Source organism: Hyaena hyaena, unplaced genomic scaffold, assembly GCF_003009895.1.
Source record: "Hyaena hyaena isolate Hyena2069 unplaced genomic scaffold, ASM300989v1 scaffold_30, whole genome shotgun sequence".
Lineage (NCBI taxonomy): Eukaryota > Metazoa > Chordata > Mammalia > Carnivora > Hyaenidae > Hyaena > Hyaena hyaena.
This window is the reverse complement of record NW_024080662.1, coordinates 1745559-1762525: the sequence shown is the minus strand read 5'-3', so window position 1 is coordinate 1762525 and position 16967 is coordinate 1745559. Positions and strand designations below refer to the sequence as shown.

Here is a 16967-nt window from a genome sequence, read left to right as displayed (position 1 = left end):
TTTTAATTCTGTTCTTATAAAGTGGATGCACTAAGATCACTGAGGATATATTCGGCTACCTTTGATGGGGCAAATTTAGAGCTTCATGTTGGAACATACAAGAAAGAAAAGTCCTCAAGTGACATGTACTCTGAGACTGTGGACAATATGATCTTAACATTGTCCCAATGCTTATTAACTGTTTACAGCAATATCACCACTAAAACCACAAAGGCCAAACCACACTGAATTTAATTTTATTTTTTTAAATGTTTTTTTTTTTTAATTTTTTTTTTATTTCTAGGAGAGAGAAAGACAGCATGAGCAGGGGAGGGTCAGAGAGAGAGGGAGTCACAGACTGAAACAGGCTCCAGGCTCTGAGCTGGCGGTCAGCACAGAGCCCGACGTGGGGCTCGAACCCACGAACCACAAGATCATGACCTAAGCGAAAGTCGGACGCTTAACCAACTAAGCCACCCAGGCGCCCCTTGAATTTAATTTTAAAGGCCATTTTGGCTTTGCGAGAGTTCAACTACTAGTTTCTTGAGCCCCATGGGGGTATTTTGTATGTTCACCCTTGTGTACTGCCACAAGGTCAGGTAGTGGGTGATGGAAGATGATTTTATTGTAGAACAGCTTCTTTTGGTCACTTGGAAAGAAACTGCAGGTATACTGGGTTATCAAAGAATCATCGCTAGTTCTTGTTTCAGCCATGTTACCGAGAAGGAAATGGTAGAAGTAACACTGTCAGACAGGAGAAGTTTTCTGCTGAGCTTCACTGGTGAGTTCATCTTTCCTGGCAAGGGATATACTGGATGCCCTTCCATACCATCTTCAACAACTCAAATTCCATGCTGTGATAATTTTATGTATCAACTTGGCTGGGACATGGGGTGCCCAGATATTTGGTCAACCATTGTTCTGGGAGTTTCTATAAGAGTGTTTCGGGATGAAATTAATATTTAAATCAGTAGATTGAGTAAAGCACATTGCCCTCCACAGTGTGCGTGGGCCTCATCAAATAAGTTGAAGGCCCAAATAGGACACAAGGACTGACACTCAAGTAAGAGAATTTTCCTGCCCTAACTGCCTTCAAACTGGGGCATCAGCTCTTCCTGGGTTTCAAGCCTCTGGAAAGGAACTGCACTATCAGATCTCATGGTTCTCAACCCTTCAGATTCAGACTGGAATTTAATCAGCTCTCCTTGGTCTATACGTTGCCAGCTCATCACGCAGGTCATGAGACTTGCCTGCCTCCATAATTGCAGGAGCCAATTCTTTATAATAAATCTCTTTACACACACACACACACACACACACACACACACACACACACACACTCCTTATTGGTTCTGATTGGAGAACCCTAACACATACGCCCAGGCCTCCTCTACTTCTCTAATTTTCAAGAGCTCACATCCCAGTCCCAATAATGTATCTGCCAGATGAGCACTATTATGGCCTGGAACCCTAAAATGAGAGGACAAACAACACAGGGCTGCACCAGAAAGTCAGACATGATTTGTCAGCCTTTATTAACCAAGAGGAAAGCCAAGCCCCCAGAGTTTCCTTTTAAAAAACCCAACCTTGTTTATGGCAAACAATGATTTAATTATGTTCAATACTACAGAGCAAGAATTGATCACTTTCTAATCACTTATTCTTCTGAGATTAAAATACAAGTGTAAAACAGTTAAAATAAGATCGTCCCCAATGATTTAAAAACAATTCTAATTGAAAGACATTTCAAACACTATGTGTAGAACTCAGGACCAAAAAAAAAAAGACCTTAAAACATTTTACCTTTGAGGTAGCACAATAATGCTGAATTAGATTTCTTTTATTACAATGAGCTTAAGAAAACAATGAGGAATCTACCTTTTGCTCAAGGTGGACTAAATGGTTTTCTGTAAATCCCCCATGAGGTTAGTGACAGTTTTCTCTTTTTTTTTTTTTTTTTTTTTTAAGTATAAAGATAGCCCTGCAGTGTGAAAAAAGGAAACCCACAGGGGAAGGCTGCTTCCCATAAAATAGACATTAGAATCGTTGAGGAACGTCAGCAGTCAAGACAGGAGGAACAAGAGGTAATTGTAGTGAAAAACCAAAACAACTTGTATCTTGGCAAGAATAATTTACAAGTACATGTCATGAACAAAAATTCCAACATTAGCCAACTGAAAACAAAAGTTAAAAGATGACATTCAGGGGTCTTTTTCCTTTTTCTCTGTGCAAAAATGCTCTTTCACTTTTTTGAAACAAGAGAAGATTGTTTCTACACTGTGACAGGACATGAGTAATTTTGTGTGCCCAGGGTGCTGGTGGGCACCAGTGGAGCTTCTCATTGACTACCATTGTGAGCAGAGAATCTGGGCAATAAGAAGATGAACATGACCCCTCCTAGCTACAGAACCATTTCTCGCCACTGTGCTGCTGAATTCACTCATTAAACTGCTCAAAGAAAAGCTGCACTCTCACTTGAAAATCTGTAGCAATCATATATAAAGACTATCAACTAAGAGGATAGTGCACATGAACCCTTCCTTCAGAGAATACAGCCAAAAGAACAGAGTGGGTGCAATAAACTGGGGCCAGAAGGAAAAATAATACTGTAGGTTGGACCTCAAGGCTCTCAGGAATATACTTCACCATCCCAAACCAACAGCAAAGCCAGGAAAGAGGGCATGAAATTCTAACCCATGGAAGCAATATATGGAAGCAATATAAAGCAATTAACAAAGAGATCTCTTCCCAATATGCTCCTCCCCTTGAGGCTCACCCAAAAGTTCAGGGCTTGCCTGACATAATGTGGACACCAGAGCCCTCAGCTGAACTTGGTCTGCCACCTTTGGTTTCCCATGCTGCAAAGAGAACTGGAACACTGTCAGACCCCTGGCACCTTGGTAATGGTTGTATCCTATTTCACTCACACTGGTGCCTTTAAGGTCTTCCTCAAGCCAACCCCCCAAAGGGCCAGGTAGGCAGTGAGGGTCTGGACTCATGATCCATATGTCAATCTGTAGTTAGAGCAGGAGGACTTGAAATGATGGACTTTACTCTATAAAACAGCAGCCATCAGTGAGTTGGGGGTATCAAAGAGGCCTCTGTGAAGGGGAAGACTGAACTGGGATGTGCAAGGAGGCAGGCTGAAAAGGCCCATGCCTAGCAGCCTGGAGGAGTGACTCTGGCACTAAGCACACAGCCAGCCCTGACTAAAGCTGGCATGGGGGCACAAAGGGGCATCTGCTCAGTGTTTAAACAGCGTCCTCACATAGTTGGGGCCAGACCTTTATGTGCCTGCTACTTTTGCAGGAAATGGGTGATTCCTGTCTGCTAAAGTGCAAAATCTGCTTTCCTAACTTATTTGATAGTAAAGCAACACCCTGGAGAAGAACAACCTTGGAAAATCATGGGAAAAACCACATGGGCTTTCCCAGTGCTAGCTGCCTGTTTTGGGGTATCAGTTACAACCTTTCATGATTCTGAGAGCTACAATGCTGCTACCTAGGGCAGTGTGAACAGAGTCCTTCTGCTGTCACTTCACAGAACATGATAAAAAGTGAGAACTGACCAAGGTTGTGGTAGGTCACCCCTCTGGAAATCTCTCCACCAGATGGTCCATGGCAAAAGCAGAGAGCCTGGCGTATGTGGACAACGGAAGTGACGTATGGTCTCCATCATTATCTACAACAGGAATGACTCAAGCCCTAGAATGTGATCTCTCAGGGATCTATTGAGTTACATAAAATTAAAAAATAAATCATATTGGGAAAGGCCTCTTGATTTAATACAAACTTGGCTACAACATTCAAAATATCTCTATGCAGCCTTCACACTGTTTTTAGGATCTCTTGTAGCTTCTTGATTCTAAGTCATTCTGAAGAAAAAAAAAATCATTCTGAGATATATTTAGTTAATTGAGATAATTCATGAGCATTCTACCTGATAGAATTAAAAGGTTAAAAAAGTTTCAAAATATAAACTAAATCACTTTCCTCTGGGGTTAATAACTGGAATCCCAAATGGCCCGACACCTTAATTAGAAAGGTTTTTACAGTAATTCTATGAAATTGTGAATAATTTTTATTTTTAAAAACAAAGCGTTGATCTTCAGGATGAATGCCTGAGTCAGCTGACAAACTTGATATATGCGAATAGGTCCAATGGGAATTCCCTAAACACAGAAATAAATTTTTTTTAGTTGAAAAAAAATAGCTGCTTCTTCTTAGAGTTTAAAATTGATATTTCAGCAGCAAAGCCAGGTGACAACACCGGAGTATAAGGAAAGGGCTTTGTAGTAGTACAACCTCTTGCTGGCACACTGCCAATTAGCTGGTAGGGGCAACTGGGAACGAGATGGCAGGAGTCACCCAGGGAAGTATTTGGGTCAGATAAAGGGATGGCACATCCAGACGCTGGCTCCTCAGAAATGGACAGTAATTCACTCATGCAAACCGCACAGAGATTAAAGAAAACAAAACAAAACCTACTGAAACAGAACAAAACCCCCCAACCCAGAAAACCTTCCCTGGCTCTCTGCTACGTGAAGAATGTGCTGAACCCAAATTTTCTGCTCTAACACAGGTCTTCATGACCAGTCGGTGTGCCCTGGGGCGCTGACCTGCTGGGTCCTGGGCAGGGCCCTTTCCTAAGCAGCACTGTGAATTTGGAGACCGCTGTCATGGGTACAGCTGTCAGCAGACAGGACAATGCCACAGGACCACAGATCCCTGTCCCACAGTAGGCTGCCATCTTCTACTGTAAAACCAAAGGCTACAATTGTGAACAAATGTGTGGACTTTCTCAAAGGACAAACAAGAAGATCGAGGGCTATGACATTTCCTCCCTTGAGAAAGGTCAGGGGCGGGTGTCTACAGTTATACACAGGTTTGTGGAGACCTATGTTGACTTCCAACAGCAACAGTAGCAGCCAGAGAGGAAAGGAAGATGATTACACTTTGGACTTTGTATCAGGCACTTAGATTGTTGGAGAGACATGCCATTTTGAACCAAAGATGTGACAACTGGGTTGGAATAATCATTACGAGTGGTCTAATAATGGGCTTCCAGAAGCAAAGTGGAGGAGGTGTGGGTTGAACCTCTGCCCATCTTTTAGTGCTGACTTTCAAGTTTTCTAAATGCCCACAGCCATAGCAATGGCAGTGGAGGTGGCAACAGCAGGAACAGTTCTGTCGTGTCTGTCTTGTGTGTGTGTTCTGTGGCTGACCAGAAGGTTTTGGTGTCACACTGAGAAAGCTCTGCGGCGTGGCACACCTACTGCCCGGGATCGATCAAATCCATGCTGGAGCCAAACATCTTCACCAGCTGTTCCTCGTAGTGTGAGATGTTTCTCTTCATGATGTCCATGCAGGGTCCCAGAAGCCTCTCAAATGCTTGTACATCCATAACTGCATTGTTAAAAAGAGGTGCGAGAGAGAATGAATTCTCTACATCATTAATTCAAAGTTATTTCCCACATGCAAACCTTTTCTTAAATATACCCATTCACATTACAGGACTGTGGGATCCTGGGCACTTGGAAAAAGAAGGGATGTTTCTACGTCACATAGCCCGACTGTGTCATCTCAGTTTGCAACTTTGCAGAGCCCAGCAGCACCTTTTCTCTTGATCCCTACAGAGCCCTGGACACCTGCCTCCATTTCTGCTCTTGTGACAGGCTATATTGCTATATTGCTAAAGGATATATTCACCCATTTCTAGTTGGTCCCACAGGCTGTTCAAGCCTGGATGTGTGAGAGAACTGGTGGAGTCAAGGCTTGCTGCTGGGAAAAATACTGCAGGTTAGAAACAAAAGCATTTTTATTTTTCTTACCTAAGCATTTGACGTCTCCCACTGCATAAGCCGAAGCAGCTCTGGGTTTGTTGGTGACCAGTGCAAGCTCTCCAAAGTACTGCCCCTTATGGCAACGGGCAATCTCGACCTCTTGGTTCCCACCATCCTTGTTTGCTTTAGTCTAGAGTAGGTGGAAAAACATGGCCTAGACTGATTCCAGAATCACAGCTGGGCATGTCCAGTCAGACACACTTGCAGTCCCATCTCAGTACACTTAACACAATTACTGAGACATTCACTTTGCAGAGGCACTAACTGTACCATGTAAATTGTACGGGCTAACTAGTCTCTGGTTTAATTAGAAGAGTTGGCTTTTATTTCAGGCTTCATCCAACTCCTGATAACCTTTCAGGTAATGGCTAAATATCAAGAGGTAAAGAGCAGACCATTTTCTTTAGAAGATACATATATAATTATATATAATTATTATAAAATACATTATGTATTATATTAATATATACTATATTGTCATATAATAGCAATATGTTGTATATTAACATAAATACATATATTATATATTTTACATGTATGTATATGAATGCTCTCCTTTTGGTAGATGCTGACTTCTGAGGCACAGGGGAAAAGACAGGTCTTTTGCTAATTCCTTCTAAATGATATCAATGTTTCTCTTAGGTAAAGTCACAGTCCTGGGCTAATTCTTGATTTGAGATCATGCCTTTCTCAGACAATACAGTGACAAATTTTCTTTTTAGGTACTGTCTGCATCTTAAGTTAGTGGTTCCCGGGGCACCTGGGTGGCTCAGTCAGTTAAGTGTCCAACTTTTGATTTCGGGTCAGGACATGATCTCACGCTTCAGTTCCTGAGTTCATGCCCCAAGCTGAGCCTCACGTACAGCCTTGCATTGGGCTCAGCACTAACAAGCTTGCCTGGGATTCTCTCTCCTCTCTCTCTCTGCTCCTCCCCTGTACATGCATGCATATGTACTCTCTTTTTCTCAAAAATAAACTTAAAAATAGTTTAAAGACTTGGATGTAAATTTAGAAAATAAATTAAAAAAGAACAGTTTAAGTTAGTGGTTCCTCCCCCCCCATGACCACACACAATTTTTTAGAAGAGTAACTAAAAACAATTTTTTATAATGTTCAACCTGGAAATTTAGTGATTTAACTTTGTATTAAGAAATGAAGCAGGTTGTAATTTACGCTTATCAAATTACTAAAACTAAAGTACCATATTATATTTAATATCTAGAGGGTTTTTGTTTGTTTTTTTTATAAATCCATCTGTTAAGCTAAGCAATAATTTAACTGAAAAGATTATTTAGTAAGAATTAGTCTCAATCTCTAAGAGCTACTTTAAGTTCTGGGCAAATAATCCTCCTTGCACACTACTGCCCTATCTGTTTGCTCTGCAGTTGATCTGCTCCATTAGTACCAACACTCTCCTCCCAACTTCTGTAGCATTCTCTGGGACTGCAGACACGTTTGTGCCCACCTAGTCCCTTCTCCACAGTAGCATTTACCACAGAGGTCATGTGAACACCAGCCCCCTGAGGGATTTGTTACAGTGCAGATTCTCATTCAGTAGGTCTGGAGCAGAGTCTAAGACTGCATTCCTGACAAGCTCTGCCAACCCCCAGGGCCATGGTGCTGCTGGTTCCACAAACCCAACACTAGGCTGTGATCAGGAGGTGTCAATGAGTATTTGAGAAATGTGCAAACATATATCACTAGTCCAAAAACAGTAAGTAAAAGAACATAGATGTTTCAACCTATTGTTTCATGTGAAATAGCAGATCCATTTTTAATCAGGATTATTTACAGGCAGTAATCATATTTTTCCTTCTCCATATAACTTTTACTAAAGATATTCTATAAAAGATTTCATATTAGGTTAGTATTATATTTAACTATTTTAACAAATTCTATATTCTTTTAAAAAAATGTTTAATGTTTAAGAGAGAGAAAGAGTTGGGGCGCCTGGGTGGCTTAGTCGGTTGAGCGTCCGACTTTCGCTTAGGTCATGATCTTGCGGTTCGTGGGTTCGGGCCCCGCGTCGGGCTCTGTGCTGACTGCCAGCTCAGAGCCCGGAGCCTGTTTCAGTCTGTGACTCCCTCTCTCTCTCTGAACCTCCCCTGCTCACGCTGTCTCTCTCTCTCTCCTAGAAAGAAATAAAACATTTAAAAAAAAAATTAAAAAAAATAAAAAAAAAAAAGAGAGAGAAAGAGTATGAGCTGTGGAGGGGCAGAGAGAGAGAATCCCAAGCAGGCTTGGCACTGGGAGCCTGATGTATGGCTTGATCTCACAAACTGTGAGATCATGACCTGAGCCAAAATGAAGAGTTGAACACTTAACCAACTGAGCCACACAGGTGCCCCTGCAAATCCTATATTCTTTTTAAAATAATTTTTATGTTTTATTTATTTTTGAGAGAGAGACAGCACGAGCAGGAGAGGGACAGAAAGAGAGAGAGACACACAGAATCCGAAGACAGGCTCTAGGCTCTGAGCTAGCTATCAGCACAGAGCCCGATGTGGGGCTCCAACCCACAAACTGCGATATCATGACCTGAGCCGAAGCTGGATGCTTAACCGACTGAGCCACCCAGGCGCCTTGCAAATCCTATATTCTTAAAAAAAATCGGAACAGAGAAATCCATCCAATGATGATGGATTTATGATAAGGATTACTCCTCCCACCTATTGGTCATTAATTTTATAGGTCTCCCTATCCAGAAATGGTATAATAATAATGGTCTTACGGGCCTCCCCCTCCAGTGCTCTAGAAAGGAACCTTTTTTTCATATTCAACACCCACATGTATGCCTTTATCATGTATTCCCCCTCACTTTCCACTAGGGTGTTTATCTTTTTCTTATGGATTTGTAGCCATTATTTGTCATACATATAATTAATTATGTAACAGAGGCAAACGCAATAAGAACAAGGAGAAATATACTAAATCCCTATCACTGGAGGGACTTAAACATGGATCTTTGTCAGTCAGATGCCTCATATAACAATGACACTAGACACACTTTCCGTTTACAGCAAACAGCTACATTCTATGCACGCACCTGGCATAACTTGCACTGTCACACACAGACTCACCTTGCTTCTGATCAAGATGCTCACCTCGCCAGACTCTATAATGTAGAAGCTATCAGCCTTTTCACCCTGGAAAGGGAGAGGAGGTCATCAGAGCTATGTACTGGCACAGGACAAAGAAATAGATAATTTTCTCATTGGAGCTCAAGCTCCAATTTGTATTTCTTTTTCAACTTTACAAATTAATCAATGGCTAACAAATTCAGAACAAAACGAGAGGATCCTGGTCACCAGGGATTTTAGTACAACTATGACTCACTTCCTAACATGGAATATTCACATTTCTCTCCATGAATATGCCCAGGCTGCCAATGGCACACAGCATCACTACTGTTGCTGCTCCTGTTAGTTTGCTATTGAAACCTGTGCCTGGGGCCAGTTGCCAAGGCTCCCACAGACAATATCAAGGTGACTCCTGGCTAGCCCTGGGCATGGGGCTCAGGGATAATTCAGCCCTCTGGAGGACAGTGTAGATCTGGAGAAAACCCTGCCTTGGTGAGCGAGGTACTGTGATGTGGGTTGATGTCAACCTTATGAGCCTCAGGCTTTTCTTTCACTTGTTTGGATTTTAAACCTCTTGGCTAAACCAGTCATTCAGGTAATTCAATAAGTAATTAAGTACTTACTATGTACCAAGGCACTGTTCTAGGCATACCATGTGAGAGGTATCAGTGGGCAATACAAATATCCCTACCCTTGTGGAAATTACAGTCTAATACGGTTAACAAACTGTAAACAATCAACATAATGAATCAGCAAATTACACTGTTGTGTTGGAAGATAATTAAGTACTACAGGGAGGAAACAGAGCAGGCAGTGTGGGATCTGGAGTGCTAGGGAAGGAGATGGCTACAGAATACAGCAGAGTTTCATCCGAGGGTGAGATCTGAGCAAAGGCTGGAACGAGGGGAGAGTTAGGCAACCAGACACAGAGAAGAGATTTTCAGGCCCACTTCAGTATCTGACCTCTTCCTCTTAACGTTTGGGGCAATGACCATCTACACTGGATAATTCAATACTAATCCTGTGTTCTCATTCCATGTGGGTCTTATGTCTTCGGTAAGAATCTATACTTCTTCTGAATTTCCCTAAAACTTAAATGTCTTTCACCACTGCACAGATCTCCAAGTGGACAACTTATAGCTGAGGCTGCCATTCTTTTTTTTTTTTTTTAAATGTTTTTTTTTATTTATTTCTAGGAGAGAGAGAGACAGCATGAGCAGGGGAGGGTCAGAGAGAGAAGGAGTCACAGACTGAAACAGGCTCCAGGCTCTGAGCTGGCAGTCAGCACAGAGCCCGACGCGGGGCCCGAACCCACGAACCACGAGATCATGACCTAAGCGAAAGTCGGACGCTTAACCGACTAAGCCACCCAGGCGCCCCAAGGCTGCCATTCTTGAGTTAATCTAGTTCCAGCTCACTAGATAATAATCATCGCTTCATGTGAGTAAAAGCTACAGCTTTAAAAAGGGCTGTCTGTGCTGCTGTGTTGGGTAGGTACCCTGTACCAAGCAGAGCCAAATCAACATGAAGGTCTAGTGTTACACAAATAACTCCCTGAGAGTTGATGAAGGGAACTAAGGGAAAGCCAGACGCTGGGTCACCAGGAGGGAGGGTTGTTTCTAGCACCAAGAAGGGAGTTTCATAAATTAGGAAAATATGTTCAGTGCTATTGGAGGTCAAGATAAAGATTCAAATGTGTGCAAACATTCTGGTGACCAGGAAGAGGGTGGTGAGTGGTAGGGAGGAGCCACAAAAGTGACAGGTGGTATTTGAGCTCTTTTTGTTTAGGTAGATGTGTAACAGCTGTAATTTACAGTGCTCATTTTTCAAGGCTGTGGCCTGATGAATTTTTACACATGTATGTACCTGTGTGACCACCCTCTGGTTCAAAACAGAAAACTATTCTGGCTTCCAAAATAGTTCCTATCAAGTCAAAACTACCACCACTCCACCCATTAGGTGACTGTATCTGACTTCTCTCCTTGCAGTTTCCCTTAATTCCCGTTAAGGAAAGTAAGGCTGTTCCTGAACTTCATATAGATGGAATCCTACATGGCCTTTTGTGTCTGGCTTCCTCTGGTCCACACTGTGAGACCACACTTATAATATGCCTGGCTATGAAAGGAATGAGAAGCTAGTAGCTGGAGTGAAAACAGAGTGAGTAGAGGAACGTGAGTGTATTTTGAGGAAAGAGAGACTTGGGCATGTCTACAGTGTGTGAAGAATGAGCCTGATGAACAGGGGAGCTCAAATAAAGAGAATCTGCTAATGATGCTGCGCTCTGCTAACAGTGCGCACTCCCAGCAGGCACTCTGGTGAGTACCACATGTGCACGGCTTCATGTAATCGCCCAAGAAGTCAATAAAGTTCATACTATTACTACCTCTTTTTACCGATGAGTTTCCTCAGAAGCTCAGAAGATAAATAACTTTGTCATAGGAGCTACAGGAATAGCTGGTGGATTCAAGGTTGAGAGGAAATGGGAAGAAATATTATCTAGACCATGAGGAACAATGAGGCTTGCCTAGGTAAAAGTTGATCTCTTTCTCTGGACCAGAGGAAGGACCATCTCTGATCCTTTTTATTTATTTTTTAACATTTATTATTTTTGATAGACAGAAAGCAAGTAGGGGAGAGGCAAAGAGAGAGGGAGACATAGAATCTGAAGCAGGCTCCAGACTCTGCTGTCAGCACAGAGCCCAAAGCAGGGCTTGAACCCACCAACCATGAGAACATAACCTGAGCTGAAGTCGGATGCTTAACCAGTTGAGCCACCCAGGCACCTCTGATTCTAATTTTACTAATTTGCTAATACATGACCCAGAAAGATTATCATAGTTTACAATTTAAGAAGAAAAAATAAAAAATGAAATCATGAATGATGATATGATCAACTGAAAATGGTCTATTTTTGAGGCATCTGTAGGATACTATTTGTATTTCCAGCCTCACAAAACAGCTTGGTTAGGCTGAGACAGAGATGGGCCAGGGCATATATTTCCTGTCTCCTTTAGGTCTAGTGATGGATAGTGCATGTAAGTTGGGTGTTCAGACTTTGCAAGATGCCTTTCAGTTTGTAGGGGAGACAGAGCAGAATGAGATGAATACCCAGTAGCAAAAAACAGGAGCTCAATGGAAGAATGTCCCTGCTTTTCAAATTGTTAAGTCTGCTAATGCATCTGAGTATACATCTCACAGAAAAAACATTCCATTCTATATTCAGGAGTAAAGAAGCCAAACTGTATTTTACATTTTTAAAAAAGGTTATTAATTTAGAGAGAGAGAGAGAGGGAGCACAAGAGAGAGAGGGAGAGAGAGAATCCCAAACAGGCTCTACACTGTCAGCACAGAGGCCTGGGGGGCTCAAACTCATGAACTACAAGATCATGACTTGAGCCAAAGTTGGATGCTTAACTGACTGAGCCACCCAGGTGCCCCTATTTTACATTTTTATACTTTTTTATTAAAAAAATTTTTAATGTTCATTTATTTTTGAGAGAGAGGCAGGGTTTGAGCAGGGGAGGGACAGAGAGAGAGAAGGAGACACAGAATCCAAAGCAGGCTCCAGGCTCTGAGCTGTCTGCACAGAGCCCAACACAGGGCTCTAGCCCACAAATGCCAGATCATGACCTGAGCCAAAGTTGGACACTTAACTAACTGAGCCACCCAGGTGCCCCAATAAAATGGTACTTTAATGCTAAATACATGAAACATACTTTTTATAAAGTACAAACCAACTTCTGTCCATATTATTTAGAGAACAGGTGAAACATTCCATGAATTAGGATAAATGTGCAAATTATGAAAACATTACAAAGTATATAAGCATAGCATAAAAAAATAACCCAGAGATAAAAATGTGTGTTGATGAACTTGAAAGGATAAAATAAAAAAACTCTGAAGGGGGCAGCTGGCCAGGGGCCTCCCTGACAGCATGTGTGATCTAGAGAACACCCAGAGATAGGCGGAGATGCACACTAGCCTTCCACCACCCCTGCAACAAGCAGCGGCTTCTGTTCTTTCTGCTGTATCTGGGCCCTAGCTGGACACCCGCATTAGCAAGGCACTCGCCCTAAGGCATACCACCTGTGAAGAACAGCTGGGCTGTAGGAAGAAGTTAGTAGCATGTTGGTGCTGAAGAGTCACGGCAGTCTAAGCACAACTGTCCAAGGAGACTTAAGGCAGCAATCTCTACAGGCTGATGACATCACTGACCTTCGGGGACGTAGGAAAACTTCTAGTTTTAAAATGCCTATTACACCAGATACATGGGTGGCTCAGTTGGTTAAGTGTCCACCTCTTAGTTTCAGCTCAGGTCATGATCTTATCTCATGGTTTGTGGGTTAGAGCCCCACATCGGGCTCTGCACTGGCTATGAGGAGCCTGCCTGGGATTCTCTCTCTCTCCCTTTCTCGTTGCCCCTCCTGTGATCTCTCAAAATAAATAAACCTTAAAAAATAATAAAATGCCCATATTGGAAAAAGAAGAAAGGCTAGAAAGTGAGGAGCTAAGCAACCAATTCAAGAGAACTGGGGAAAAATGGCAAAACTGGGGCTCCTGGGTGGCTCAGTCAGTTAAGCGTCCGACTTCGGCTCAGGCCATGATCTCACAGTTTGTGGGTTCGAGCCCCACGTCGGGCTCTGTGCTGACAGCTAGCTCAGATCCTGGAGCCTGTTTCAGATTCTGTGTCTCCCTTTCTCTCTGACCCTCCCCTGCTCATGCTGTCTCTCTCTCTCTCTTTCTCTCAGAAATAAAATAAATAAATAAAAGTTTTTTTTAAAATAGCAAAGCAAAGTAGAAGAAAGGAAATGAGATAAAGACAGAATGTAATGAAACAGAAAACATTCAACAGGATTACTAAAAGGAAAAAGGTGGTTCTTAAAAAAACTGAAAAAATTAGTAAGCCCCTTGCAAGACTGAATAAGAAAAAAAAAAGAGAAGTCACCAAATGACAATATCAGGAATGAAGAACCCCTGTTGTAAGTGACTGACATCAAGCTTTTGATTATTGAGGCAACCATTTCAGACACCCACCTTGAATAAACATATTGCCAGCCACACTAGATAAAGAGCCAGGCTGCCTCCACCTATGAAGTCTCCCTTTTAAATGTTTATTTATTTTGAGAGAGAGAGTGCAGGAGAGGGGCAGAGAGGGAGAATCACAAGCAGACTCTGTGCTGTCAGCACAGAACCTAATGCAGGGCTTGAACTCACAAACTGTGAGATCATGGCCTGAGCTGAAATAAACAGTTGGACGCTTATCTGACTGAGCCACCCAGGCGCCCCATGAAGTTTTGCTTTAAGAAAGCCCTGGGAAATGCAGAAAACTGTTCACTTGAGTGACTCCACTTTTCTCTTCCCACAATCCTAATTCCTGCTCTTATGTTTTAAATTCGCCAATAGAAAGAATGAGCCCACCAAACTCTGGGCAGCCCACCCTCATCCCCAATAAAGACAGAATTTCACCCCCACCCCCATCCTGTGACCTCATTGTGTGGCCCTGGGTGTGCCATACACCCTCCAGGATCTGTGAGTAATCAACTTTGTTTTTTCAAAGTTCCTTCGTTGTTGTTGCTAAGCCCTGAAGTCATAATAAGAACCACAGGGCGGGTCCAGACACAACACTGGCTTTGGAGAAATGTTTGTGGGGACTTGTTAGAAGTAGTACAGGACCAGGTAAGTGCCCCGGGCATTCCTAGCTGACAGTATCACTATTGATAGCCTGAGACTGACATAAAACACTCACTATTGTTACAATGTCAATTTCTCCCCAAATTGGTCTACAGTTTGAACGTAATCCCCCCACCCCCCAAAAAAATCTCAGCAGGCTTTTTTGGTAGAAACTGTTAAGCTGGTTCTAAAATATATACAGAAATGCAAAGAGCATTAAGGAGCCAAAATAATTATGAAAAAGAACAAAAATTTTGGAGGACTTAAACTATCTGATTTTAAGACTTAGTATAAGAAGTTTTTATAACCAAGACAGTTACTGGCACAGAGACAGGCATACAGATCAATGAAACAGAGACCAGAAATACACTCCCAAAAATATGGCCAAATAATTTTCAGTACAAGTGTGAAGGCAAGGAGATAGGATTACAGATCTAAATGCAAGAGTTAAAACTAGGAGATATCTATAACTACCCTGTTCAAGTAGCATGTGGCTATAGAGCACCTGAAATATGGCTTCTATAGATTTAGAATTTTGAAGACTGAGTACAAAAAAAAAAGGATGTAAAGTATTTCATCATTAAATTTTTATATCACTTAGATGTTGAAATGGTATTATTTAAAGATAATAATTTAAATATGCCATATTATTAAAATTAAGTTCTCTTTAAAAAAAATTGGCTGCTAAAAATTTTTTTAACTAGATATGTGTCTCACACAATATTTATTGAATGGTGCTGGCCTAAAGGTAAACATTTTGAGAAAATTTTATTGACCCTGCAAAGATTTAAAAAAAATTTTTTTAAATGTTTATTCATTATTGACAGACAGAGAGACAGAGCATGAGCATGGGAGGGAGAGGGGGAAACACAGAATCTAAAGCAGGCTCCAGGCTCTGAGCTGTCAGCACAAAGCCTGATGTGGGGCTCAAACCCACAAAGTGCGAGATCATGACCTGAGCCAAAGGCGGAGCTTAACTGACTGAGCCACCCAGGTACCCCTCAAAGATTTTTTTTAAATACGGCACAAGAAGAATGAATTGCAAGAGAAAGAAATTACAAACTAGACTCTTCAAAATTAAAACCTTTTTACTTTTTAAAAACTACCATTAAGATACTGAAGAGACAAGCCACAACCACAGCTTGGGAAAAATATTTGCCAATCATTTGTCTGATAAATGATTTGTACTTAGAACACATAAAGAACTCTTACAACTCAATAATAAGACACCAAATTACCTAATTGTAAATAGAGGAAAAGAGTTACAAAAAGTTTGCCAATTTGCCAAACAAAATATATGGATGGCAAACAGTCACAGGAAAAGATGCTCAACATCACTAGACATTAGGCAAATGCAAATTAAAACCAAAATAAGATACCACTTCATGCCCACTAGAATGGCTAAAATTAAAAAGACTGTTTATACTAAATACTGATGAGGATGCAGAACAACTGGAATTCTGGTACAGTGCTGGGAGGATGCAAAGCGGTAGAGGTATTTCTAAAAACAGTTTGGCAGTTTGTTAAACATGCGTTTACCATATGGCTCAGTAATTCCATAAAAACATATATCCACACAAAGACTTGTATACGAACATTCACTGCAGCTCTATTCATAATTGCCCCAAACTGGAAAGACCTCAAATGTCCCTCAACTGGTGAATGGAAAGACATATTATGGTAGATCTCTACAGTGAAATACTACTCACCAATAAAAATAAACTATCTGCTGACACATACAATATTATGCTAAGAGAAAGGAGTCAAGACACAAAAGACTACATGTTATGATTTCATTTACATGAAAAGGAATTTCTATAGTGTTAAAAGGCAAGTCAGTAGCATCTAGGAAGAAGGAGGTAGAGCAGGGGATTGACTATAAATACAAGTGAGGAAACTTCTTGGTCTGATGGAAATGCCCTGTACTATGATTATAAGGATGGCTACAAAACTCCAGAATTGTACACTTAAATTTGGTGATTTTATTGTATGTAAAATATACTGTGACAAAGCTGACCAAGACAAAGAGAACATAAAGCACAGTTTCTGATTCAGTAGGTCTGGGGTGGGACCCAAGAACTTGCATTTCTAACCATTCTTATCAAGCTCCCAGATGACACTGACGCTGCTGTTCCTGGGACCTCACCTGGAAACCCCTGGTCTAGAGACACTGCCGAAAAGGGTCTGTGATAAGCTGAGGTCATCTTAATTTGTGCCCATTCTGCACCACCACCTAGCACTTCTATCTTCAGGAGCACAGACACTCCAGAAAACTCTGTACTTCTAATACCTCTTGACATACCTTCTAAAAATCTCCTGATGTACCTCCTGAAGGCCTAGGGCTTTGGAGGTATATTAGAGCATCTCAGGTTCAGAAGCAAATGTGACCAGTCAAC

The 16967-nt window shown here is 41.6% G+C and overlaps 1 protein-coding gene across 1 annotated transcript in view; it reads right to left on the bottom strand.

Moving 5' to 3' along the window:
- Window positions 1-1490: 1490 nt before the first annotated feature.
- Window positions 1491-16967, bottom strand: part of PRKAR2A (protein kinase cAMP-dependent type II regulatory subunit alpha) — a 104474-nt gene continuing 88997 nt past the window's right edge. The window contains exons 9-12 of the mRNA XM_039228227.1: window positions 8902-8967; window positions 5810-5951; window positions 5251-5384; window positions 1491-4150 (exon numbers count right to left, since the gene is read on the bottom strand). Coding sequence (XP_039084158.1) covers window positions 5251-5384; window positions 5810-5951; window positions 8902-8967 — 342 coding nt within the window. The 3' untranslated portion in view covers window positions 1491-4150. The remainder of the gene's footprint in view (window positions 4151-5250; window positions 5385-5809; window positions 5952-8901; window positions 8968-16967) is intronic.